This window comes from Aspergillus melleus, assembly GCF_016097325.1.
Source record: "Aspergillus melleus strain CBS 546.65 chromosome Unknown contig7, whole genome shotgun sequence".
Classification (NCBI taxonomy): Eukaryota; Fungi; Ascomycota; class Eurotiomycetes; order Eurotiales; family Aspergillaceae; genus Aspergillus; species Aspergillus melleus.
The window spans coordinates 1,537,342-1,563,032 of NW_025763376.1; the positions used below are offsets into that span (position 1 = coordinate 1,537,342).

Here is a 25,691-nt window from a genome sequence, read left to right on the forward strand (position 1 = left end):
TTAATGTTAATGTTAATGTTAATGTTGATGTTCTATGTGTTGAATATATGTGATTAATGACGTGGAGGAGGACGATGGTGATGAGGGTTTGTTTGTTGTGTTTTGTGTCTATACCTATACCACCATATTTTACCTGTCTTGCTTTGCTTGTCTTTGATTTCGATTCTGATACAAACGACCATGACGATCTTTTAATTCAATATCTTTGATTACATTATAGTTATTGTATTAATTCAATGGATCTATTGCACCATGAATGTTGCTTGCTGTGATTATCTATCGAGGTGATGTTGTGAAGGAAGGATAAAAGAAAGAGAGATGAAGAATTGTTGTTTTCAAAGAAATATGTCCCACAGTATTGTTTCGATAGGTTGAATTGAAATAACTGTAATTCCTGTCTTTTGTGTATGTATTCCTTGCTTAGATGATGATGATGATGGTGTGTTTGGTATCATGGCAAGGTTTATCTATCGTGGTATCTTTCATATTGAATCGAGTACAAATGACAGCAAGGATCATCGCTAGCTGAATCAAATGACCAAAAAAGTTGAATTTCTATGTATGTACATTGGGGATCTCCAAACTTGAACCTCTGTATAAATTGCCAGACAAACGGGTCAATGTCTAGAAGCGTTCTTGAACTTGAACCAACCGTGTCGGGTATACTGCTGTGAAAGAAACGCTGAACGAAGCACAACCGTTTGGTGACATCATCTCTAACTTGTTTTCATCTAGACGATCATAAATGCTACTCTATCAGGTCAACAACGATCAGATACTTGCTCGTCGAGGCGCCATCGTGCGCTGCAGTTTTTTCTTTTCCTCAGTCTCCTCCGGTAGAGGCAGTGAGCCCTCGCTCTTGAGTTTGTCAAGGAACTCTTTCCCATACGCATATCCAACCTGGTAGATCTCGTCAAATTTGCCGAAGTCCAGTGTGCCATACGGATCGATCGGAGGCCGCATGTATAAGCATCCCACGGTGTTCTTGGCGCGTTCGAGATTGTCAATTGACGACACGTACGCAAGTCGTGCTTGAATCTCCGATAGAGTGGGAGGGTTGGGAACCGAAGAGAATGGATTCCAGCGATTAATCACGGTCCAGAAGCCGGAGAGTGAGTCGCCGTATCCTTGTGGGGTATTGTCATCCAGGGACCCGACGTCGACCGCGAAGATCACATCAGCACCCAGACTCTTCATACGCGCCACCGTGAGGTTGTCAATATATCCTCCATCAAGCAGCATGCTGCCCTCGTCACAGATCGGAGGAATGAGGCCGGCCAGCGACATTGACGCGCGCACGTAGCGCCATGTATAACCGGACGAGTGAAACTCCGGCCTTGATTTGCTGATATTGGTGGTGTTGCAGTAGAACTCTAACCAGAAGTCTTCAATCTGGCTGTCTCCGAAGGTCTTGAAGATTCCACGGTTGAACTCGTGGCCAGTTGTGTACGAGATTGACGGGTATGTCAAGTCCAGGGCAAACCGCCACATACTGCCCATACGCCCAGAGAACTTCTTCGCGCGGCCGTACATGGGAACCACGTCAGCGTCTCGCGCATACAGAGCCCCAATGAACGAGCCAATAGAGGTACCGCCGATGATGTCGATAGGAATCCCGGCTTCTTCAATCGCCTTGATAACACCGACATGAGCGATGCCCCGAGCACCGCCTCCCCCAAGGACAAGCCCGACTGACCTACCGCAAAGCCGGCGCGCCAGACGATGGAAGTCACCCTTGAAAGGTGCATCCACGGCGTAAAGAGGGGTTTGTCGGATTCGTCGCGAGGTGTATTTCTGGATTTCGGCCTGGAGGACCTGAACTCTCTGCTTCAGCACAGTGCCGAAGCGTTTGGTCTGAGTATTTGAGGGTTCGGCAGTCAATCGGAAACTCATCTGAATGTGGTGATGGCCGCCATTGATCCATACGCGGTTCTTCAGCCATCGTCTTGTCAATCCCGGTGAGCAATAGCGTTCGGAGTGAAGTAACACTAATTCCTTTCTGGCGGTCGTCTTCATTCCAAGCAAGAACCTTTCGTATTCACCAATGCCAGGAGAAGAATCAGCAAGGCCAACAAGCAAGATGCAGTCCGCTTGCGTGATGCATGTCTGCGTCCATGGAGCATTCACATTGGTGTCGGCGATATATAGCACCATTCCATATTTCTCCTCGAGATCGGCCAGGTACTGAGACAACTTAAGTTTGCCCATTTTGCTGAACGCATGCCGTCCAAGATGATTCAAAATAGCCGCCTGGTTGAGGGACGTGACGCCGTTCATGACACCAATTTGATGAAGCGCATTTAGCAAGCGATGGCCGAACTCAACCACAGGTACTCCGGCTGTGACTGGAAGGATGCAGACTGTGCGGAGGTTCACGGTCGAGGTAGCAGTTTGGACGCTGCCAGTATGGCTCCTCTCGCTGCCTTTGTCAGAAAGGGGATGCTCCACCAAGTCTCGCATACGTTGAGCAATGAGTTTAGAGACTTGAATAGTGATCCCAGGGTGCTCTTGCGCAAGACTGTTGAAAAGTGTCCTAGGGAACTTGGCCAGCTCGGTATCTCGGATGGCGTGAAGAGTGCCCGGCCGAGTAGATTCAGTCATGACTTCCAACTCTCCCACGCTCTCTCCTTGACCATATTCACCCACAACCGTCATCTTGCCATTACCGCTTTCGAGTACGGACCGAAGACGACCGTTGAGAACGAGATATATCGCGTCGCTTTCGTCACCTTGGTGGTATATGACTTGGCCTGCACTGACTTGCACCCACTCAAGAGCGAAATCAATATGGAGAAGCAGTCGGGGAAGAAGGTTGGTCAGCCTCTTGGCCAGGGTCAGCAGCGCGATTGGATACCGTTCTGCAATTCTCTCCAGGGACGCTCGTGGGAGGAAGCCCACATACACGTCTGTCTTGGCGACGACGTCGGTATAGGAGCGATACGATGCGACCGCGCCGACGTAACCCTGGATACCGCCAGGCTTGATCATGTAAAGGGAGTTCCGCGACTGTTTCTTTCTCTTCGGGTCATTGGCCGAGCTCGCTCCGCCCTGGACGCGCGACGTGCTTGTGTTGGTCCGCCTCAGCGCAGGAAAGGGCTCTTCGCGGGACTGAGAATGAGCCGGTCTGGACGCCCCCACAAGATCCTCCGGTTTGTCGGATACAGGAATACCCACGTCCAAAAACCCGTCAATCACATAGTACAAGCCGGGGTGACGTTCCCCTTGTTCCACAAGGACTGAGCCCTGGGGGAAGTAGACAATCTCAATATCATTGCGAAGTTCTTCCCGCAGGTTGACAATTGGTGATGTCCCTCCGGCACTGGTTACAGACATAGACATCATCGACTCCGTCTCGCCATCTCCCGAGCCATCATAGGGATCAATAAAGCCAAAAGCGTTGTTGGAAAACACTGCTTTCTGGCGCCGAGAATCGTACGAGAGCAGTTTAGGGGACACATCCCCCGAATGGCTGCTCTTACGCAAGACGTCGCGGGTGCTTCCACTCAGGCCGATGCCCTTCATGATACAGTCCAAAATCGACTCACGGAACAGGGCGTCTTCGTCAACAGACTCCTTTCGGTGGAAAGTAGAGGGTCGCGTCGGCATGATCGGGGACCGAAAAGGGGAGGGCTCTTTTTCGGTAAGAGGGCTGTACAATTTAGGGGCTAGGTGTTCATATCTAGGGCCAAATCTAGAGAGTTGGATGGTTGACAAGAGATCACCGGGGCTTACTCCGGCCATCTCGCGCTCACTGGCAGTGTCTTGAGCAGTCAGGGTCGATGCACGTTTTGGTGCCGTCATCTTTGCGTGGAGAGCAGCCTCCTTTCTCAGGAAACTATTGGATCGAATCTTTCTTCCGCTGGAGGGATTGTGCAACGCGATGCCCTTGGTCACTTCCTCCGGGCCTAAGCGATCGCGTTCTTTGATGAATTTATCCTTGAGCCTGTCCAAAGCCGCACCGCGCATATCATTCGGTAGATCGTGGGTAGTATATTTGGTCATCTGCTTTTCAATACCCAGGACCTCATTAGTAAGACCAAGATAGGAATGCGCCGTGGCAAATGACACTCTTTGAAGGCGCGTCAGGATAACTTGAACAATATGGGCAGTCGCTTTGGGATAAACTCGCGTCAGACGGCGAAACGCGCTCGCCGGAATGATCGCGATGGTTGTGTCTACCATGGCCCGCGCAACGATATCCGGGTGAACTGACTTTCGACGCTTCTTGTCTCGCCGCTTCCCCGTTTCGGGCAAGGGGACGTGATCCGAGGGGCCAGGACCATCTTCGAGATTCAAGGGGGGCACCGATGGCAGAAAGTCACCATTGCCATGAATTTGGGAAACAGATGCTTGACGACCCCTGACGGGGCCAGGAAATGGGCTGTCACCTAAGCCTTGAGGACTGGTTGGAAGTGAATCCGTCGACCGGACAGGAGCCGGGCCTACGCTAGATGTACTGGAGGACAAGCTTTCGGAGTCCCGCAACTGGATGTCCTCGGTGAAGAGCGACAGGATTGAAAACAGGGACGACATCGAGGCCCCGTTCTTGACTTCGGTGAGAAGCTGGTACCCTTGTTTTCCATCAATTTCATAATCTTCCTCCTCTGCGGACGATTCACGACCCCGGCGGATATGATCATCCGGACCCAACTTGCCATCCCGAATTGATTTCACGAAGATCTGTACCAGGCCATCTACAACGAGACAGAAGCCTTTCTCTTCTTCTAGGAGCAGTGTCTCGCCAGCTATCAATTTCCTAGTCTGCATTGTGCGGGTCAATTCGTGAAATACTGGTCGCTCCAAATAACCAAAAACCTTGATGGCGCTCAGGAATTCATCGAGATAGTTGGCCAGGCCTGGTTTGGAATCACCTTCTTGGACGTCAGGGAAGAGGTCGAGTTGGGGTTCTTTGCGTTGGGGCTCCGGGGGTAGACGGCTGTACATATTCAGGAACCGGTATCGAATGAACCAGCTGATGGTCGACACAACAGCCAGCGCTATCAACAATCTGTTGGATTTATGGCAAGCCGTGGTCAGTATACTAAGACATAAAAGGTAGAGGAAGAATGGGACATTGTATCTCAAACCTACAGCGTCGTGAAGTTCATGGTGAAGGTCAGACTCATGGAAAAGAGCGTGAAGAGCCATGTTGGCAGCGTGATGGTGGAAAAAGTGATCACCCAGTATAAAACGCTTGGAATGACATAGAAAATGAAGGTAAAAACCCAAGATATCCACCCCACCATGGTGGATGGCGTCGGAGGGGTCACTGGCGGGGGCGGAATGTGAGAGCCAGGAAAGGGCGAGGAGACCAGGAGACTGGCGGCTAAGGCAGGAGAAGAGGTGGTGAAAGACAAAACAGAAGTCGAGGAAGACGAATCCGCGAGAGCAGCGGGGTCGGCCATGACGCCGGACAGGCTAAGGGCCAAAAAAGACTAAAGCTTGGAAAGCCTGGAACCCGGAATGGAGACACGGAATCAGGCCGCTAGAGCCAAACGGAGCTGGACCGGTGAAACTGAGGGTCAGGGATTCTACCCAACAACAATCTCACTGACCGAGAATGCGGCGATATTAGGTATTAGGAAGGTCCGGTGAGGGGTAACGCTGCAGTCGACATATTGACTTGAGTGAAAAAAGAGAAACGTGCATGGAGAGGAGAAAGTCCTGATGGCTGGTCGTTGATCGGGAAAGCGGAGGCTGCAGCGGCTGGCATCCACGCTTGACCTGTTTGGGATGGTCTGCAGTGCCAGGACATGTGATCTGACGTCATCGGTCTACGCTCCTGTCCTTCTGGTCATACTGAGCAAGTTACCGTCTGCACTTGTAGCCCCCAAAATCCCACCTGGCGAGCAGTTCTCTTGGCTGTTACAGCTGCTCATCTCCAACACCCTAATGATCCTTTCAATTGCCCTGTCGTCTTTCGCTATAAGCCCCCTGGAAATCCGTCCCATCACTCAGGCTAGAATTCTCTTGCCCCAGGCATCATTCAGAGATGAATTGAAGAAAAACCCTTATTGATCATAAGCTTACTTGAGTCACAGTAGACTCGTCATGTGGGTTGAAACTGATCACATCTTCGACCTCATATAGTTACAATCAGTCTGTGATGCACCGGTTATCTCACCCAGATCCAAAAGGGTTGAAGGAATCAGTATTGTAGTCTGGACCACGTCCCTTGATCCCAAATTGTGAGTCAAATTTTTTGTCGTTGCCGGTGAGAAATTCTGTAGACAGTCGGTGCGTCCAGGGTTCAATCTAATGAGGCATGTTTTAGGCATCTTAAGGCTGTATTTCAAATTGGACTGGCATAAGCGGTCTTTGAACACCTTGAGCCTACAGACCCGGGCTCTATACAGACAGCGAGTGCCTATCATCCTGGAAAAGCAAACAAGAGAAAGGAACTGAATGGCTACGTCTAACAGCATTGTGGCCCGGCTCATTTTAGGTATAAATTGCATGGAAGATCCTCATGACAGACTAGACAAGTCTGAAACGACTAGAGCGTAGATTCATTCATCATCTAAACCCCGATCAATAGAGAACTGGTGGCGCATCGCCGACTGTCGATAGCTGTTGATGTAGCCCTAACTCATTATTCTGAAAACTTCTTTTGAGAGAGCATGGTATTGTGGGATTTTCAGTCCTCAAATCCAAACATCATCGTTACCTTATCCCATTGAAACACTTGGTTTTATGTGTCTTAGCACGAAGCCAGAGTGTGCTTGGTCTCCAAAAATCTTCTCTATTGTTATCTATTCAGTTTATTTCTGATGCATTTCGTCACCCAACCCAACTTCATACCATGAGCAGACCCAGAAGGCGAGCAGATTCAACATGGATAACCCTGCAAGATTAAATAACCCTGCAAAATACTCCCCACTATGCAACCCAGGAGAACCCCGCAGTTCATCCAGTACACAACGAGAAAAAACACAAACATGGCAATCTCGGTAACCACACAAACAAACTTATGAGTGATGCTGTACAGAATGCAACGTTGTCTGTTATTAATAAAGAAAAGGCTGAGGTGGCTGATCTATTTTTTTGGCCCTCTTTCTTCTTTTTCTGCCGCAGTCGGCCTGCAGCCTATCGTCAAGTAAGATGATTACACATCACGTCCAGAAGGCATCTTGGCCCCCGGTGACTACGTCTAGTATTCCTTGTATAATCGAGATTCTGTTACACGGTGTGTCGCAACGGGAGGTGAAGTAAGCCCTATCCAGGACTGGGGTCTATTTGCAACGAAGATTTAGATACTATGGTACGGCGCAACGCCAGTATCCTTGCAATATGATCACTTTCATAGCCCCAGTAGCCTAGCCAGATTTAGTTCTCTATGAAATACTGAAACGTAGTCGACTAAAAGGAAGAGAACCCCCCATATTTCCTGTACGGTAGAATGCATACCACAGGCTCTACCTCGCCATGAAGGATTTCATGATCAATACAACAGCCAGGGTCAACGGCCCTACATTCACGGTAAAGACCATCTCCATCACAAGCTACTAGTTATCTGACCAGAACAGGTTGTTGTCTGGGGAGCAACACTCCTCTCATGTATCTTCATCACTGCACGCATCTTTGCCCGTATCCACACCTTCCGCCGCCTCTGGACCGATGATGTGTTAGCGATGTTGGCATGGCTATTCCTCCTTGCTCAAGCTATCATCTGGCATACACAGGTTGAAGCATTATATATCCAACACCAATTGATCACAAAGGAGTTTCTACCGACAGCAGAAATCATGGAAGAAATCCGCCGGGTCCTCCACGCTCAACTAGTCGGGCTTTTCTTCTTTATGTTCTCTCTGTGGCTGCTCAAAGCTTCATTTTTGGTCTTTTTCCGTCGAATCGGCTGCTATCTGCATCCTTTGAGCAGATGGTATTGGTGTGTTGTGGTGCTGGTGATTGCAAGCTGTGCAGCGTGTTTGGGTGATATTGACTATAGGTGCTTAACAAAGGGTCCATCATGGGGTTATGGTTAGTTTTCCTGCCATCGAGCAACACAATCCAGTATGCATTTCCTAGCTAATTCAGAATTAATCCAGATCACTGTACCTCATTTTCAGCGGTCAGAATCCAGTTCCGTGGGTTTCTTATCAACGCATTATTGGATATCTTCAGTGATGTACTCAGTATGTATCCCTCGGATGCCTAATCGAAACACGACATATACTCATCGAACTCCAGTAACCACACTTCCAATCGCCCTGCTTTGGAATGTGCGCATGCCTTTATCCCGAAAGCTCAAGTTAATGGGCCTTTTCTCCCTGACCGTAGTGGTGGCCATCTTTGCAGTTGTCCGCATCGCGGCTGTGGCTCAGCCGCACAAGTATTTTGACGCTACTTGGCTGTGGATGTGGAGTTTGATCGAATGCGCAGCTGGTACGTACTTCCACTCGATATCATCGAATGAGAGCACAACTAACCATCGGCGTTGATGAAAGCAATTATCGTCGCTACTCTGGCCTCATTGCGTCAACTATATGTCAAACAGGACTCGATGCAGAGTTCGTCTCCATCAAACAATAGCAGCGACGTCTGGACCAGGGAGAATATGCGGTCCTTCATTCCCAGCAGGAAAGTTGCCCAACAGAAAATGACAATCGTCCATTCGTCTCCTGTGGACGTTCAGCCAAGCAACATGCGCGGAAAGCCCTAGGTTTCAGGATGTTGATCGTGGGCGGCATTGTGGGTGGAATGACAGGTCTGAGCTATAATTAGGACTGTCACTTCCTTGCGGAGTAGTGCCCTCTCCTTAATGATGAGCACGAGCAGCCGTTAGCGTGTCAATTTAAAATAGTGATGGACAAAGACGAGGATGTTCCTGATGCACTTGTACTTGTACTATGATTAGATCCCGCCCCCTGACAACTGATCACCGCCCAATTTTTATCTCCGGCCATTTTTCTGCCCGCCCGGAAGGTCTTGGCAGCCCAACCAGTTCTGGCCTGTCCGTTCGCTGACGTTCTCTGGATGCTTCCTCCCATCTCCCTCTACCACCTATTGCTCCTGCTTCTATTTGTCCCCTTTCGCCTCGTCTCTCCCTGTCTTTCGTTTATCCATCTTGCTGTGGCCTTGGCTCACAGGCCCGCCACGGTCATGTTTCAGGTATGTTTGTTTGGTCCGTGATTCCCTTCCCACCGCCGGAATCACTTATTTACTTGTCTGCCTTAACCGCTCGGTGTCGGTGTCAATTGTTCGCTGGGCTAACTCTTGTGTTTTACATCATACAGCGCCTCCGCGAGGCGATCGACTCTCGAATCGCAGAGGAACAGGCTCGCCAAAAGTCCGCCCAGGATTCATTGTCCCGATCTAACTCCGCTCGCCAGCCCTCCAGCCGCAACCTGTCCCCTAGCCGACGACAGACCCGTCCGCGACGCAACACCGGAACCCCTGTTCGCGGCCCCGATCCGACCGAGTTCGAGCCCGAATTCACCATCGGCGATGACGAGGGGTCCAGCAGATCTGCGACTCCCCAGCAGGATCCCCCCAGCAGCTCGAAGGGCTCGCCGGAGCAAAATGCCGGGGAGGAGAAGTCTACCGCGGAGGAGTCGCCAAATGGAAAGGATGCTGCTCCCGCCGGGGAGGCAAAGCAGTCATCCTCTGAGCTCCCTCCGGATGTTAGAGTGAAATTACGGAAGTTGAGCAAGATGGAAACTCGGTATCAGGGTATGAGGTGCTGGCGGGTAATTTACGTGGGCCAGATGATGCTAACAAATGTGGTTGGGTTTTAGAGCTCCTAAAGGCATACCGGATGGCCCATACGCGCGTCCTCTCCATCGAGCCATTCGAAGCCGCTCTTCGCGAAAATACCCCTCTCACGTCGATCGGCGATCCCAAGGCCCTGACGGAATATTTGAATCAGATCTCGTTGAAGGGGGACATGGTGGTGGAAGAACTGAAGCGCATCTCGGCTGAGCGGGACGATTACAAGAAGAAATTCGAGGAAGCGCAAAAGGCCACGAAAGATGCTTGGGATGAAGTTGCCAATTTGAAGAAGGATGGAAACAAGAGTGAGGACGGCTCTTCTTACAAAGAGGGCGACGGCTTGAGTGTTGACACCGCCGCCGCGAATGCGCCCTCGCCTGATATAACCGTGCAATCTGCGACTCCCACATCCTCATCTCGCCTTGCTCAAATATTCTCTCCGAAGCAGAACTTCGCGAAGCAAGCCGAGAAGCCGGAGCCTCTGCAAGAAAGTGAAGAGTTCTTTTCGTTCGACGGTGAGATCCCGCGATTGGAAGCCGAGCTGAAAGAAAAACAAGAGGAAGTCGAAACCCTCAAAACTCAAACCGAGTCGCTGAAGCGCGACCTCTCGGTGGCACGTGAGTCGACGGAGGGCATGGTCCAGAACCTGGAGACTGCAACCCGAGAACTCAGTGAACTGCGAGACACAAAGGACAAACAAGACTCGGAAATTGAGAAGCTGAAGGCTTCCAAGCAAGAAGGAATTGACGAGCTCAAGTCCAGGCTCGTGGCATCGGAAGAAACTCTGACGAAAGCCACTGCTGAAGTCGAGAAGCTGAAAGATGAATTGAAACAGAAGGCGAACGAAATTGAGCAACTACAGGCTCAAGTTTCACAATCCGAGAAGGATAACGAGCAAGCGGAGGTTCAGTCTTTACTTGACGAACTAAAGCAGGAGAAGGAGGGTACTAAAAAGAAATTAGGTGTCTTGCAGAACTTGGTGGATAGCCTCCGCTCCCAGCTCACGACTACGGAAGAAACGGTATCTAGCCAGATGGCCGACATCGAACGGAAGAACAAGAACGCCAGATCGCAGGCTATCGTTGATTTCTTCGGCGGCAGTCTGCAAGACAACCCACAATGGGAGCAGTCCAAATCACAGATTCTGAGCGGCGAGAAGACCAACTTTGATGAGCTGCGCGAGATTCTGATGCCTCCTCAAAAAGAAGAGCCAGTGAAGAGTCAGGCCTCGGAGCCGAACCCTCCACCAACCACTTCTACGGCCAACTCTACGACAGGCACCGGGGGAGGCAAGAAGAAAAATAAAAAGAAGAAGAAGGGCGGCAAAGGTGGTGAAGATACGAGCAAAGCAGAACCCAGTCCTGCTGTTGAGGATAAAGAGCCGCCCCCTGCAGAGCCTGATCAGAATGCTGCGAAGCTGGATGAACTACAGAGCAAGATCGAATCATTGACAAGCCAGCTGGAGGAGAAAGAGGCCGCCATTGACCGCCTCAGCGCAAAACTCAAGGGCGAAGAGGGTTTGAAGGAGGAAATCGAGTCTCTCCGTGATGATTTGCTCAGTATCGGCCAGGAGCATGTCGAAGCGAAGGACAAATTCAAGGTGCTTTTTGCGGAGAAGAACGCCTTGGAAGAGACCATCTCCAAACTTGAAAAGGAGCTCACTGACCTGCGCACGAGCAACGCGTCCCAGAGTGCAGACTCCGAAAAGGCCCATAGTAGCTTGAAGGAGGAGTACGAAAGCCTCAAGGTTAAATTTACGACGATTGAAACCGAGCTCTCCGCTGCGCAGCAGCTGGCCACCACTCGATTCAAGGATCTTACAGATCTGCGCGAAACCGTGCAAAAGTTGCAACCCGAACTGAAGAACCTGCGGGCCGAATCCGCAGAACTCAAGTCCACGAAGGAAACCTTGACGAGTAAAACCACTGAGTTGCGAACTCTAGAACATAAGCAGGAGGACCTGCGAGCAGAACTCAAGACTCTCAAGTCGACTGTGTCAGAGCGCGACACTGAAGTTAAGACGCTCAACCAAAAGATTCGACAGGAGACGGACAACCGTCTGAAGGCTGAAGAGAGACTGACCCTTGCGCAATCCGACTTGCGGTACTCGGAGAGCAAGAAACAAGAAGCCGTAGAAACGAAAGAACGGGTTGCCTCCGACCTCTCAAGAGCTCAGGACGAACTGAAGTCAGCCAAGAACCAGATCAGGGAGGTGGAAAACCAGGTCAACAAGCTGAACCAGGAATTGGAGAGTCTGCGGGAAGAAATCCACCTCAAGACTGCCCAACATGCCAGTGCACAGAGCTTGATGAACAGCATGCGCGATCAAAGTGCTGAGATCGGAATGCAGATGAAGGAAGCGAAGGAACGCTGCGAGAGTTTGGAAGAAGAATTGGCGGACGCTCACCGTCTACTGAACGAACGGACTCGAGAGGGAGAAACGATGCGCCGCCTCTTGAATGACATTGAAGGCCGTACAGAGTCCAAGGTTCGCGACTTCAAGGAGCGAATGGAGGCGGCCATTGAAGAGCGAGACCGGGCCGAAGATGAGGCCAGCTCTCAGGGCCGTCGCCGAGCTCGGGAGCTCGAAGAGCTGAAGAGCAAGGTTCGCGAGGCGGAGAAGGCTCTTCGGAGTGCCGAGGAGGACAAGGAAGAACTGGAGCGGTCCCAGAAAGATTGGAAGCGCAGACGTGATCAGCTCGAGGCGCAGTCCGAAACATCTGGGAAGGAACTCAATGACGTGAGACAGGCAATGGCACAGCTCCGCGATACCCTCGATGAAAGCGAAAAGCAGGTTCGTGAGTTGGAGAAAGAAAGGGCGGAGTATCGCAGATCAGTTGAGGAGGCCAATGCTCGCTTGGAAAAGATGCGCAAATCCAACCGAATTCTATCGGACGAAGCGCGCATGGGACAGAACACCCAATCCTCGCGATCTTCCATCGATTCCGGTTCTAGGAAAGGGCTCACCTCTCCAGTGTCCAAAGATCGAAGTCCATCAACCCGGAGAAGTGAAACGCCCGGCGGCGCAAACGTCGACTACATCTACCTCAAAAACGTGCTCCTTCAGTTCTTGGAACAGAAGGATAAAAACTACCAGAAGCAGCTCATCCCTGTATTGGGGATGCTGCTGCATTTTGATCGGTGAGTTCTTTTTCCCCAGACCAGCCTACACTCTTGTCCGTACTCGTACTAACGCGGATTCTAGAACCGATGAGCAGAAATGGATGTCCGCTATTATGTCGAAATAGGAATAATGTGGTTCACGTCGCCACGCTATCACACTTAGGATATATCTGTAATATATTTGGGTACATAATATTTGCCTACTAGGTTCGTCGTATGTCTCCATCAAATCTTGTTTAGTCTCCGTATGTCAACGGCAGGGCGTCGCAGCAAAGTTCTGGACCCCTCCAGACTATAAAGTGGGACCGCCGCCATCCGCAGACTTCCTTCATCTTGGATTCTTTCCTCAACCTCCAAACATTTGATATTCTACCACCTTGTCTTATCAAAGTATCCTACGACCTAGTCACAATGTCAGACCAACCCACTCTCCGACTAGCAACGCCCGAGGGTAAGTTCCTCCCCAGCATTGTCCATCCCACCTCCCACATTCAAGAGATACCCCGCATCACTCCAATCCCTCCATCTATCCACCCTACCTTCAACTAACCCACCACCAACCACGATGTATAGATGTCCCTATAATCCTCCAATTCATCCGCGAACTGGCCGATTACGAAAAAGCCCTCCACGAAGTCGAAGCCACCGAAGAGTCTCTCCTCGCCACGCTCTCCTTCCCCGACACCCCACCTCAGCGCGGCGCCGTCTACACAGCCCTGATTACCCCTCCCAGCACCCCCTCGCAACCAACCCCCAAGCCCGTCGGCATGGCCCTGTTCTTCTACAACTACTCGACGTGGCGGTCCGCGCCGGGCATCTACCTCGAGGATCTGTATGTGCAGCCGAGCGCGCGTGGGAATGGCTACGGGTTCAAGCTGCTCAAGTACCTCGCCGCGAAGGTGTTGGAGGTGAATGGACGGCGCCTGGAGTGGAGTGTGTTGAAGTGGAATGAGCCGAGTATTAAGTTCTATGAGCAGGTGGGCGCGGTCTCGATGCATGATTGGTTGAAGATGATGGTTGAGGGGCCGGCGTTGGATAATTTGGCGAAGGGGGTTTGATTTTTTTTGTTTCCTAGGAGCTCGGTGGGGACGGGGTTCTGCGAATAGATCAGAGGGGTTGGGCGTGGGTTTTCTATACTATAGTTTTGAGGTTCATGATTATGAAACGTCATAGGCTTTGCCGGATATTGCAGGGGTCAAGCAAATAGACACTGAGAACTGGTGTTTTCGATAGGAAAACGGCGTTCAGAAGGTTAATTCATATTGCATCATAATATACTTACTGGATATTCTAATAGGATGTGCAAGCAACTAATGGAGGTAAGGGATGGAAGATACTATGCGGGATGTGGGGAGGATCTTGATCAGGAGGAGGGGCAAACATGCAAATCGTAGAAGTTGACAGAGTATAGAGTCGCTCAGCCGAATAGCTTGGTCATTGCCTGTGTACTCCACAAGGGATGGACTAAAATTGTAAGTCTATTCTTGCTGAAAACTTCTAGCTCTACATAGGAAGGACCACTCCACCCGAACCAACATGCGGAAAGCTCAGCGAGGTCAGTCAGAATAAACATATTATGATATCAACAGGCTCTACCCAACTAACTTGAATCTAAACAACTTGCCTGACGGTGGTGGCTGAGCCTCCACTCCAAAATAGATCGGTAAATCACTACTTCACCAGATAAGATCTCCCCATGCAGGATGATGAATGATGATATCGCAGATCCACCAGTGTCACATCGGCCAATGATGCATTGCCAACACGGAGAGCTAGACTACATCAGGTCTAAGCCACCGCCAGGGCTAACCCTACAGACAAGCTTCGCCGTGACGTCGTCACCGTCCCGATACTTGGCCATAGCTACCCGCTCACCGCGATCACGCAGTCGCCCCTTTTTATTCTCTCATCTCTCACGAATGCAATAGTGTCGAGACTCTTGCTGCCAAGTTTTGCAGAACTTATGGATATATAAAGCGACAGTAATTACACGCATTGTGACAAATGTCTTCCACGGCACCCAAGGATGATGCGCCGGCGCACCAAAAGAACAACCATGTGGACTACGTCATTCAATTCAGCTTCAGCGGCGCGGGTAAGGCCATTGAACTTGTGGAAATTCAATAGCGTCTAATTGTACCAGATCCAGCACAAGCGACGTCGCAGCTCGAATCGCTTCTTCGGAGACTATCGGAGGTAGGCCTGCAGACTGAAGTGAGGGAGGGGGATGAAACGACCGTGCTCGTCTTCGTCCGCGCATCGAGGAAGAAGCATCTCCGACATGCGGTTTATCAATCACGGTGAGTCTACAGGTGGCAAGGCAATTGGTTTCCCTAAGTACTCCCCAACTGACATACCTCCGACCAGCATACGTGACTGGCTCTACGGAGTCCGCCACGACGAGCCCGAATCCGAGACCTCCGCCGAACCGCAAACCGAATCCGAACGTCTCCGTGTGATATATCATATGATTACAGTCCCCAAGGAAGCAGGCGGTGCCGGGATCAGTCCGAGACACGGGGAGTGGGAAAATGTGCTCGCAATCTTTCCGCTGCACGACGTCGACACAAATAACGATTGCATCCGAGATTGGAGCAAGAAGACATTCTTGTCGCCGGAGGATTTGGACCAGATCCGGAACACATTCGGAGAAAGTGTGGGTGGACCTGAGTATTCCGCCATGCAGACTGCAGACCTCTGACGCTAATGACTGTCTTTATGCAGGTCGGGTTTTATTTCGCGTTTCTGCAGTCATACTTTAAATTCCTGCTGTTTCCGGCTGCCTTTGGATTCTCGTGTTGGCTTTTGTTGGGGTCGTACTCTATCATCTATACCATTGTTAACTCTCTCTGGGGTATCATCTTCGTGGAATATTGGAAGCGCCAGGAGGAGGACCTCAGCTGTCGCTGGCAGACCAAGGGTGTTTCGGCCGTTCGCGCCAAGAGAAGACAATTCATTCCGGATAAAGAGGTCCACGATGAGAGCACTGGTGAGGTTCGGGGTGTGTTTTCGGCATCGCGACGGATGTATCGTCAGCTGCTTCAGGTCCCGTTTGCTCTGCTATCGACAGTAGCTTTGGGTCTTATCATTGGGACGTGTTTCGCCATTGAGATTTTTATCTCCGAGATTTACAACGGACCGCTCAAGACATATCTGGTAAGCTTGGCCGCTTATTCCCGGGTCTGTATGTTAGCTGACAAGTCAGGTCTTCATTCCTACTATCTTGCTTTCTGCGCTCATTCCGACCATGAGCACTGTCCTGGTGAATGTCGCAACCAGACTTACCGATTACGAGAACTACGAAACCCAACCAGCATACGATGTGGCATTGACACAGAAAGTTTTTGTCATCAATTTTATCACATCCTACCTCCCAATCTTCCTGACCGCATTTGTCTACGTGCCCTTTGCCAGCCGCATCGTGCCGTATCTCGACGTGTTCCAGTTGACTGTTCGGCCGTTTGTCTCGAAAGAGCATGCGGCGACAATGCATACCGAATTCAACATCGACCCCGACCGTCTGCGGAAACAAGTCATTTATTTCACCGTTACTGCTCAGGTGGTCAATTTCGCCCAGGAAGCCATTCTCCCGATGGTCAAGCAGCATCTTCTACGCAAGTACAAGGCGTACAAACGAAAGCAATCCGCCAAGACAGACTCGGACAGTGATTCGGACACCAAGCGCACACCTGTAGCACAGTTTGATGACGCCCCAGAAGAGTCCGATTTCCTCAAGCGAGTTCGCAACGAGACCGAGCTAGAAGACTACGACGTCACGGATGATCTCCGCGAAATGTGCATCCAGTTCGGATACCTCGCCCTCTTCTCGCCCATCTGGCCCTTGGTGCCCGTTTCCTTCCTGATCAACAACTGGGTGGAGCTTCGATCCGACTTCTTCAAAATCTGCGTCGAATGCAAACGCCCCTGGCCGCAACGCGCCGACACTATCGGTCCCTGGCTCGAAAGCCTCAGCTTCCTCTCCTGGGTCGGAAGCATCACCAGCGCCGCCTTGCTCTACATGTTCAGTGCCGGCCACGAGGGGCCCAACGGCGAGCCGACCACCATCCAAGGCTGGGCCCTTCTCCTAACCATCTTCTTCTCCGAGCACATCTACCTCGCGATCCGCTATGCCGTGCGGGCCGCCATGGCCAAGCTCGAGCCCCCGAACGTGCGAAAGGAGCGCTCGGACCGCTACAACATGCGCAAGCGGTACCTGGATTCGACGCTCAGCACCAAGGTCAGCGACGACGAGGGCGACGAGGTCCCGTATAACGATCAGTCCCAGGAGGTCTCGCAGATCAGTCGGGCCACGTTGGAAGAGGATGCTCGGACTTGGTCTCGTCACGGCACGGATCCTGCGGAACGGTTCTGGATGCGCCAGAAGGGGTGGAAGGAGTCGGCTCATGTCGGTTCGGCTATTATCCAGTCCTTGTCGATTGTACAGGAGGGAACGAAGAAGGAGCAGTGAGTGGGTGGGAGTCTAGGTTGGGATATATAGGGGGTTAGGTTAATGAGGACTTATGATGAGTTCGATTGTTTCTGTATCATATAGTGGTTGGTCAGAATATATTCGGTAGTTTTTACATAGGGACCACGGCTTTGTCGATACACAGGGGTGGGTTGGCGAGGAAGCTTCATGTCGAAGATATAATGCCAAGCATTCTCGTTTGTTACCTGACCTTCATGTATAGTTACATCACCTAGGAAGAACCCTTCTTCCTACAACCATCTTCATGGTCACATAATTCCTTTAATTAGTTCATCTGGTTCATGGTCCATCTCAACTCAACCTAGTACTTCCGCAGTGCTTCACTGGAGAATGAACTCATTGCAAAGCTCCTCGATATATGTATCTACACTCGTCGACCCTCATAGATCTGATTACACGCACACTTGGAACCCCAAATCAGCCCGGACAGAACGACAGCAATACAGACTGTTCTTCCCTAATGGAACAATCGACAAATATCTCGGAAACAATCCCACTTCAACAATTAGCGAAATAAAAAGTGTCCGCGTCCGCCGTTAGGTAGTAAACCAACTAAGTTAGTTAACAAGAACAAAATGATTAATTCCTTACGGGGTCCCCGGCGGAGATATAAACACCGTCGAACACTAAATAATTGCGCCAGCTCCGAGCGACATTGCTCACAATTGCACCTACTGAGCGCGATGGTTTGCCTAGTATGGAGGATGGAGGCGGTAATTGGGAGAACCGGAAGGAACCGTACGGTGTACTTAGATGCCAAGGCCCAAGAGCAAGAAGGTGCTCGGCTGCTTGTTCACCGTTGAGTCCAAGAATGTCGACTATTCCCGAGCTTGGATGCATACGGCCGGTTTATGCGCATAATATTAGTCACTCGGAGATAACCTAGCACCGTCGGGTTTTGGTACTGTTTGGTATTCCGGTATGGTAGCGGGTAACTGGGAGTATAGCCTGGTAATTTATTTATCAGACTTGAAGATGTAGTCTACACTGGTGTACATATTGATCGATATTCAAATCAATAAATACCGATTACCTCATGTTGCGTCCCCCTCGCATCAAGACTACTTACAGTTTGCAAGTTACAAGCTGAACACTCGGACCAAAGCGGTGACCAGGGTACATGCCGGCTGAGTCATCCAACGGTTGGGGGCGGAGATTGCGGAAGGATCTCATTGGCCGGTTTTAACCGGAGATGACTGGGCGTGCCTGGGCATTTTCACGTACGGTTGAGTGTGTTCTTTCAGTTTATCCCGGTCGGGAGAGTCATGGAGAATTACTCAGGGTGCTATACTAGGAGCGAACACTTCTATCATATTTGTAGAGTATACAATAGTTGACAGCAGGATGTCGGCGGTATTCTCTCCGGGCCCGCCCCAGTCGGGACGGCGGTGGCGTCATTCATTACCCCGAAGCGTAACCAATACGGTCACCGCCCAAATCCGGCGATTCCAACGACTTCCAGCCGTCGCGCCCCCCCAAAAATCCACTTGGGCTTTATTTTCCTTTTCTCACGTCACGCCCGAAGTTCTGCTGTCTGACTGATCTTTTAACTAATCTTCCCTTTCCCCCCCTCCCTTTTCTGCTTACGAGATCACCTCCCCCAGTTGCATTGCTAGTTATCACCAAAAGGCAAACCCGACTAGTCAGCATCATAAAACCCCCTCGAATTAACGACTAAGCTGCCCCGAGCATCACTGCTTACCTCATCGCCTCCCTCTCGTCGCCTTCTTCATCTATCTACACATTCTCCGCCGCTTTCTGGGAAACCGTGTAGTTTAACCGGTCGATCTTTGACTTCATCCTGTCCTCTGCGAATTGAACCCTGTCGCGTCTTTCTCCGGGCGCGTCTTTGTTGTCTCTTGCCATTCGATACTCTCGATGCAGCAGCCTACACTAGCCCCAGCGCCGCATCCAAGCATGCAAACTTCTGCTCAGGTAAGCAGCCTATGCTTGTCGCGGTTTGTCATCAGTTCGCCTGTCACCATCACCCTGTCGCAATGTATCCTGCCCGGCGACGCGATGTACCAGCGCGGATGTCTTTTGAACACGCCGTCGCCCCCTCAGTTGGCCGCGCGAATCGGGTTTCGCCTCCCTGGGTCTTCGCCATGGGTGACCAGTGCTTCCGCGCCGGTCGCGCGTCGATGGGCTTCATGCACTTTGTTTGTTCTTATGAAAGCGGTGACTAATGTTGTTGGCGTATCTTCTAGGATCATACTGATCAGAGTAAGTGTCCCTGATCGCGCGATCGTATCGAGTGCTGGAGAAAACGCGCGTTTTTTCTCGCGCCTCGCGCTTGCGAAGGCCGCGAACACGATCATGAAACCCACCTACATGGAGTACTGGAATGACATTGAAGCTAACCTTGGTTCTAGTGCTACATGATCAGCTGCTGGCTGCTCAGCAGCATTTGACACATCCCCAGCAAACGCGTCCTCAACCGCCGCCGCCACAACCCCCGCACATGCAACCCAACAACACGAGCCCGCGCGACCAAAACAATATTGATCCCGCTATATCAGGGGCGTCGATGCTCAGCGGGCCCCCGCAGACTCCTCCGCAACCAGAACCGACGGGGCCGGAGTCTCCGAAGACGTATGGCAAGCGACCGTTGTCTACTTCGAAGCGTGCTGCTCAGAACCGTGCCGCTCAGGTACGTGTCGCCGGACAAACATGGGGGTCTTGTGGAATCCAGCTAACTTGAGTAGAGAGCGTTCCGTCAACGGAAAGAAAGCTATATCCGCAAGCTGGAGGAGCAAGTCAAGGAGTACGACAACATGTCGGATGGTTTCAAGGCCCTGCAGGCGGAGAACTATCAGCTCCGCGAGTACATCATCAACTTGCAATCCCGGCTACTTGACTCCCAAGGAGAGGTCCCTGAGTTGCCCGGAAATATTGACCTGAGCCAGCCGCGGGCGGATGTGAATGTCACAACTGGCGCCGGCTCGGCGCAGGCTGCCAATGCCTCTTCTGGCGCTCAGCAAACCCAGCCCAATCAGAACCAGGCGGCCGGATCTAATGATGATATGAACTCTTTGAACCGGATAGCGAGTGCCGGCCTCGGGATGCGCAAGCACCCCAACGAGGAAGCCAACTACCTTGGGAACAACTTTGGAGTCCGGCGCCCTCGGGCGGACGAGAACCAACCGGACGGTTCAGAAGTGACCAAGACGGAGCCTTCACACGGGCTCCCTATCGTGTCATGAACGGAGCTAATATTCACCCGTCCTCTCAACCAACTGTGATCTGCTTCCAGTTCCCCGCGTGATGCTATGATTAGGACCTGCTATTCCGTTTTCCTCCCTATAACCGTGTGCTTTCATGTTTCTGTTCTTTTCCTTTTGGTGTACGGCGCGATACTTGCTGGGTTTAGTTTCTGGCCTTGGAGAGAAGGGGCGGTGTTCTGCGTTCTTCTACTCGGGTTTGCAGTGCCACTCACTTTGTGATTTAGACATTTGATGGGCAGAGGATGGTCATTCCATAACTCTCTCTATAGAGTGATCTTCTTCTTGCGGAACCCTCATACAATACCCCGACGACGGTGGTCGCAGAGTACCAGCCTCTTAGCTACTGTTTTATCCCCCTGTTTCATTTTTTCTTTTCTTTTTGTTGTCGGCCTCTGATACGTTACGAGCCGTTTCGATTTTTACACTAAATCCACATCTACCTTGTTCTACTTGACGTGTGCACGTGCAATTAGGTACCATCCGCTTGATTTCAACATATCAATCAATGAATCAGTTTATATTGTGAAATGTTGAAGAATATTAGTAAAGTTGTAGAACTAGAACACTCTAAATCCAGCAGAATAAACAAAGACACCTTTATAATAGCACCCTAAACTAGGTGAATCAAACCAAGAGAAAATCAGAGAAAGAAATGAAAAAAAAAAAAAAAAAAAAATCACAATCTATGAGCAACACCTACACAACACACCACACGACTCACAACCAAAACCATAATTTTAACTCCCTGAAAGCAGAAACCAACCAGATCTCACAGCATCCCAACAACGGCCAATACCTTTATATACACGCCGAAACCGACACAGACCGACAGGGTTTTCTTGTCGAGCAGCCATGCGAGGCCGTCGAAGAGAGCGATGCCGATGGCTAGACCCGTCGTGAGCGTCGGATAGGGGTTTGGGGGATGTTTGTTGTTGGGTAGGGGATTGGTAGATGGCGTTTTGATGGGTTGGGGGAGGGTGAGGTGTTTGGTGTTAATGGGTAGAGGTTCTTGGAGTTGGTTTGTGTGTAGATGGGGGGTGGGGTTGTTGTTGTTCTTTTTGTCATCGTTGTTGTTGATGATGATGTGGTTCTTCATGGGTGGCTCTTGCAGGGCCATGGAAAGGAGCTCGCTGGATCGCTTTAGGGATTCGAGAGAGGAGGTGGATGAGTATGGGGATGGGAAGGAGTGAGTGGATGAGGAGGAGGAGGAGGAGGCGGAGGAAGGGGAGGAATGAGGTGAAGTAGATGCGAGGTCTTCTGACTCGTCATCAGCCATTTCGTGGATGTCAGTGATGATGGATACTTTCTTTTCATCTTCGATGGGTTGGATGATGGTTGTCACGTCTGGAAGTTGCGTTGTGGGTTTGTTGATATCCACATTGACGTTGATGTCGATTTCCTTTGCTGTCTTGGTAGATGTCTCCACCGCATCTTCGTGGATGGGGACAGGACGGACAATATCCGCGGGTTTCGAAGTCAGGGGAGATTCTTCGATCTCGACCTTGACCTCCCTGGCCATCTTGTTTGATGCGTGTGTCCTGCTCTTCTCATCACCGGCACGCCTGATGTCCAGACCAATCTGCTTAATCTGCGCCACCAGGGCACCTTTCACCTTCTCCTTCATCTCGCCCACGTCTTCCTCGCTGTCTGTCTCATCCCCACCATAATCCATGAGCCTCACCCCGTCCATGTACTCATCAACCACACGCTTTGTCTTCCTCTCCTCAACAACCACCCCCTCCAAGAGCGCTGTCTGCTTCTGGATAGGAGCCACAACTGACGACGCCGACGGCCGCTCTCGCGCAGGCACAATGGCCTTCAACTCCCGAAGAAGACTAGCCTTCTGCTCTTCTTTCTGGGCGGTTGTTGCTTCCTCAAAGTCGGTATCGTCTTCCGGGGGCTCCATACGTCGCAGCTTCTGCATGTATGCGTCAATCATACGGGTTCTGTCTTCGAAATATTGACGAGAGGGAGATGCCGTTATGGAGCGGTTGACTTTGGGAATGGGAGGAGGAGGAGGAGCGGAAGTCGAGGACGAAGCTTTGACTCCGTAGGTGCTGGTGCTGCTGCTGATACCCTGAGAGTCTCTTTTGATGATTGCTTCGGGGTGCACTTTGGTGTGGTTGAGTCTCGTGGGCATCACGACTCGCCGGGGGCGGGAGGTTCGTGCGAACATTTCGGATGAGGGGTCTGTTTCTGGTTCTGCGTTTGCTTCTGTAGAGACAGAAGGAGGGGTGGAAGAGGAATGAGTGAAAGAAGAATTGGGCTGGATAGGAAGACAAGTATCTCTATGTGGTTGAACCTGGGTCTGAGCCTGAGCCTGAACTTGCAACTGAGATCGACTGATCTGTTCACGATCACTGTGAAGATAGATAGGAGGAGAATCTCTTAAGTTTGAAATCGGCAGAGACACCTCAACATCATGGTCCCTTTTATGCCAAACCTGAGCAACAGGAGGAGCCTGGACTGCTGCTGCTGCCGCCGCAAAATACCGGTAAATTTGGGCCTTCCACTGTCCGGAGACTGCCGGTGCTTGATCCTGGTGCCACCTTCTACAGAGGAGCAAGAACGCGATAGATTCCAGTATCTCGTCGATGCGGTACCCCGCGTAGAGCTGTTTATTGGCTTGTTCCAGTAAATCGCTGGCTTCGGCGCGACTTGCGGCACTGGCAACTAGGCGACACCTGCGACCTGCTGTTTTGGCCCAGCCGATGCATTGTGCATCATGGTTTGGGTGGATGTTGATGATTTGGGCGAGGTGGAGGGGTGGGTAGGCCATCGGTAGAATGTGATGGGCTACAGGTGTTAATTGGAAAATAGAAGTTTGGGTTATCTGTGCTATAGGTAATCAAGCTGAATAAGGAGATATATAGGTGAAGAAAATGACTGTCGACTTTACTGGCATTCGATGGTGCCGTTTCTTGACCCTTTCATCTACAATAGTAGAGGGTTAAAGGACCATTTTATATTCATATTCTTCTACAGAAAGAAACGCCTATGATGGTCGCCGAACCACTGCGCTACCACACCCATGTGGCTATGGCCACGACAGCCTGGACATGCCCCACCTTTTACAAAAGTACAAATCACTTCATCGAGTAGGGTGGTATTCGAGGCTGAGTACTGTGTTTCCCGAGAGGGGTAGGCAAGAGGGACATACATCGTCGGACCCCCTGTTCCAAGAACGCCACGGAGTACATTCAGAGCCAAATATAACGCGCTTTTCCTGATAGCACAGCCCATCTTCGTCCTTCTCGGATGCAAACGTGATCGCTTAGGGAGGACAATCGACCAGGATCCTCGAGTATGCGGATTCTCATTGGCGCCGGCATGGCTTTGGATGGTGTGGTGGATTTGATGCACTTGCGGCATCTAGCATGGCTCGAAGCGTCTCTCGAGGATTGTTTCAATGGCAGCCTACGAATGTCCCGTTTCATTACTGGTCCACTGTTGGTCTGGATCAGATGCGATAATACTATCTCGTCGAGACGCTCATTGGATCGATCCTGGAGTTACGCGCCCAGCTCTAGGCTCCATCGTTGAATCCCTACCGGAACGGTAACGAGGCTGGCATTTCCGTAAAAGCCTGTGCCTGTGGCTATGATGGGGACGAACTGTGGCTGGAGCTGGACATGGAGACGCTGGTGCCTGTGGATGGGCTTGGATTGTTGTCTCGGATGAGAAGATGGGCCTCTGAAGGATAAGTCGGAAAGTGTAGGTATAGGACGGCTTAGAAGACCGATCATGACTTAGATGGAGATTATCTGTAGAATTATCTGTAGGGGAACTGATAAGAACCAGGTCGAACAGAAAACTCCTGTATACATCTCGGACCTACTCATGATGATATCACGCTCCAGTCCCTACACTCTAATATAGAATGCACTGGTTCTGCCCTAAAGGAATACCATTAAAGCCATTACCCCTGAAACATGCATTGAAAACCAGACAAGGAGTGCATGGCCGGACAAAGCAGCTCACAGATTATTTGGCGGTGATAAGATCAACGGTCGGGCTTAAGCGGGAGAGTCCATTTTGTTTCTGACCTTGTCGATCGATCCATTATTTATCCATTTGTTTACCCCACTACCTACTGTGATCGGTTAGGTCCTCTTCTCTCAAAAGCATCCACTACCTCATCTCCTTCCACCTTTGTCCTTATTCTTCCTACTCTGTATGCGTTCGTTCACTGCCGCCTGAAGGAAGCAGTTAGGATGACCACCAGCTCAACGGCCAAGAATGTGCCCGTCTATCAGCCTCGGAACTACCAGCTGGAGATGTTTGAGGCGAGCATGAAGGAGAACATTATTGTTGCAGTATGTGAACGCTCCTTTTTATATGATGTATTCAATTTCTGTGAAGTGTTAGCTAATCAATAAATCTAGATGGATACAGGAAGTGGAAAAACTAACATGTATGTATTTTATTTGTTCCTGGTCGCACCTTGTCTACTATGAACTGTCGTGAACTGACATATCTACCCACAGAGCTCTGCTGCGAATCAAAGGAGAGCTAGAGAGTGGCAGTCCAGGAAAGGTATGTTCTTACTAGACCTAGTTGTTATACTGAGTTTGCTCACAATCTGTCTCAGCTTATCTGGTTCCTTGCGCCCACGGTCGCATTGTGTGGTCAACAGCACAAAGTCATCACCGACAATATTCCAGCCGTTCGTACAAGAACGCTGACCGGTGCAGACAAAGTGGAACTCTGGACTGACCAAACCATATGGGATGGAGTATTGAAGGGCATGCAGGTTGTGGTCTCGACCTTTGCGGTCCTGGCAGATGCGATGACCCACGGCTTTGTGAGGATCTCTCAACTGGGCCTGATTATATTCGACGAAGGTTTGCGCTGCCCGAATTGCACACATGTTTGGAACATCGCTGACAGTTGTTTGTTTATAGCCCACCATTGTATGCGTCGTCACCCCGCAAACAAGATTATGCAGGAGTTCTATCATCCCACTCTGGCTAGATTAGGCCGGGGTGCTGTCCCTCGGATTATGGGACTCACGGCTAGTCCGGTGGTCAGATCGAATCAAATAGATTTACGGTGGGTGCAAATGTCTCGATTGTGTATTTGGTATCGGCACTGACTTATCTAGCACGATCGAGTCGAATCTCGACTCAAAATGCAGGACACCC

At 50.8% G+C, this 25,691-nt stretch overlaps 9 protein-coding genes across 9 annotated transcripts; 7 read left to right on the forward strand and 2 right to left on the reverse strand.

Moving 5' to 3' along the window:
* Window positions 1–771: 771 nt before the first annotated feature.
* nte1 (lysophospholipase) lies at window positions 772–5,148 on the reverse strand (the record flags this gene model as incomplete). Its single annotated transcript, XM_046093187.1, has 1 exon — window positions 772–5,148. The coding sequence occupies one exon, from the start codon at window positions 5,146–5,148 to the stop codon at window positions 772–774; it is 4,377 nt and encodes a 1,458-aa protein (XP_045949165.1).
* A 3,080-nt stretch (window positions 5,149–8,228) lies between these two features.
* LDX57_011442 (uncharacterized protein) lies at window positions 8,229–8,662 on the forward strand (the record flags this gene model as incomplete). The annotated part of the gene is made up of 2 exons (XM_046093188.1): window positions 8,229–8,385; window positions 8,448–8,662. The coding sequence occupies 2 exons, from the start codon at window positions 8,229–8,231 to the stop codon at window positions 8,660–8,662; spliced, it is 372 nt and encodes a 123-aa protein (XP_045949166.1).
* A 440-nt stretch (window positions 8,663–9,102) lies between these two features.
* IMH1 (putative vesicle-mediated transport protein (Imh1)) lies at window positions 9,103–12,959 on the forward strand (the record flags this gene model as incomplete). The annotated part of the gene is made up of 4 exons (XM_046093189.1): window positions 9,103–9,111; window positions 9,237–9,672; window positions 9,738–12,852; window positions 12,917–12,959. 4 exons carry the CDS (start codon window positions 9,103–9,105, stop codon window positions 12,957–12,959), a joined length of 3,603 nt encoding a protein of 1,200 aa, XP_045949167.1.
* Window positions 12,960–13,245: 286 nt separating this feature from the next.
* On the forward strand, window positions 13,246–13,892 carry LDX57_011444 (GNAT family N-acetyltransferase; the record flags this gene model as incomplete). The annotated part of the gene is made up of 2 exons (XM_046093190.1): window positions 13,246–13,285; window positions 13,408–13,892. The coding sequence occupies 2 exons, from the start codon at window positions 13,246–13,248 to the stop codon at window positions 13,890–13,892; spliced, it is 525 nt and encodes a 174-aa protein (XP_045949168.1).
* A 946-nt stretch (window positions 13,893–14,838) lies between these two features.
* Window positions 14,839–17,302, forward strand: LDX57_011445 (anoctamin family protein; the record flags this gene model as incomplete). The annotated part of the gene is made up of 5 exons (XM_046093191.1): window positions 14,839–14,929; window positions 14,978–15,134; window positions 15,202–15,490; window positions 15,559–15,990; window positions 16,040–17,302. The coding sequence occupies 5 exons, from the start codon at window positions 14,839–14,841 to the stop codon at window positions 17,300–17,302; spliced, it is 2,232 nt and encodes a 743-aa protein (XP_045949169.1).
* Window positions 17,303–19,320: 2,018 nt separating this feature from the next.
* LDX57_011446 (uncharacterized protein) lies at window positions 19,321–19,509 on the forward strand (the record flags this gene model as incomplete). Its single annotated transcript, XM_046093192.1, has 1 exon — window positions 19,321–19,509. The coding sequence occupies one exon, from the start codon at window positions 19,321–19,323 to the stop codon at window positions 19,507–19,509; it is 189 nt and encodes a 62-aa protein (XP_045949170.1).
* A 158-nt stretch (window positions 19,510–19,667) lies between these two features.
* LDX57_011447 (uncharacterized protein) lies at window positions 19,668–20,526 on the forward strand (the record flags this gene model as incomplete). Its single annotated transcript, XM_046093193.1, has 2 exons — window positions 19,668–19,973; window positions 20,029–20,526. The coding sequence occupies 2 exons, from the start codon at window positions 19,668–19,670 to the stop codon at window positions 20,524–20,526; spliced, it is 804 nt and encodes a 267-aa protein (XP_045949171.1).
* Window positions 20,527–21,316: 790 nt separating this feature from the next.
* Window positions 21,317–23,326, reverse strand: LDX57_011448 (uncharacterized protein; the record flags this gene model as incomplete). The annotated part of the gene is made up of 1 exon (XM_046093194.1): window positions 21,317–23,326. The coding sequence occupies one exon, from the start codon at window positions 23,324–23,326 to the stop codon at window positions 21,317–21,319; it is 2,010 nt and encodes a 669-aa protein (XP_045949172.1).
* Window positions 23,327–24,761: 1,435 nt separating this feature from the next.
* dcl2_1 (Dicer-like protein 2) lies at window positions 24,762–25,642 on the forward strand (the record flags this gene model as incomplete). The annotated part of the gene is made up of 5 exons (XM_046093195.1): window positions 24,762–24,863; window positions 24,933–24,961; window positions 25,035–25,083; window positions 25,139–25,391; window positions 25,452–25,642. 5 exons carry the CDS (start codon window positions 24,762–24,764, stop codon window positions 25,640–25,642), a joined length of 624 nt encoding a protein of 207 aa, XP_045949173.1.
* Window positions 25,643–25,691: the final 49 nt, after the last annotated feature.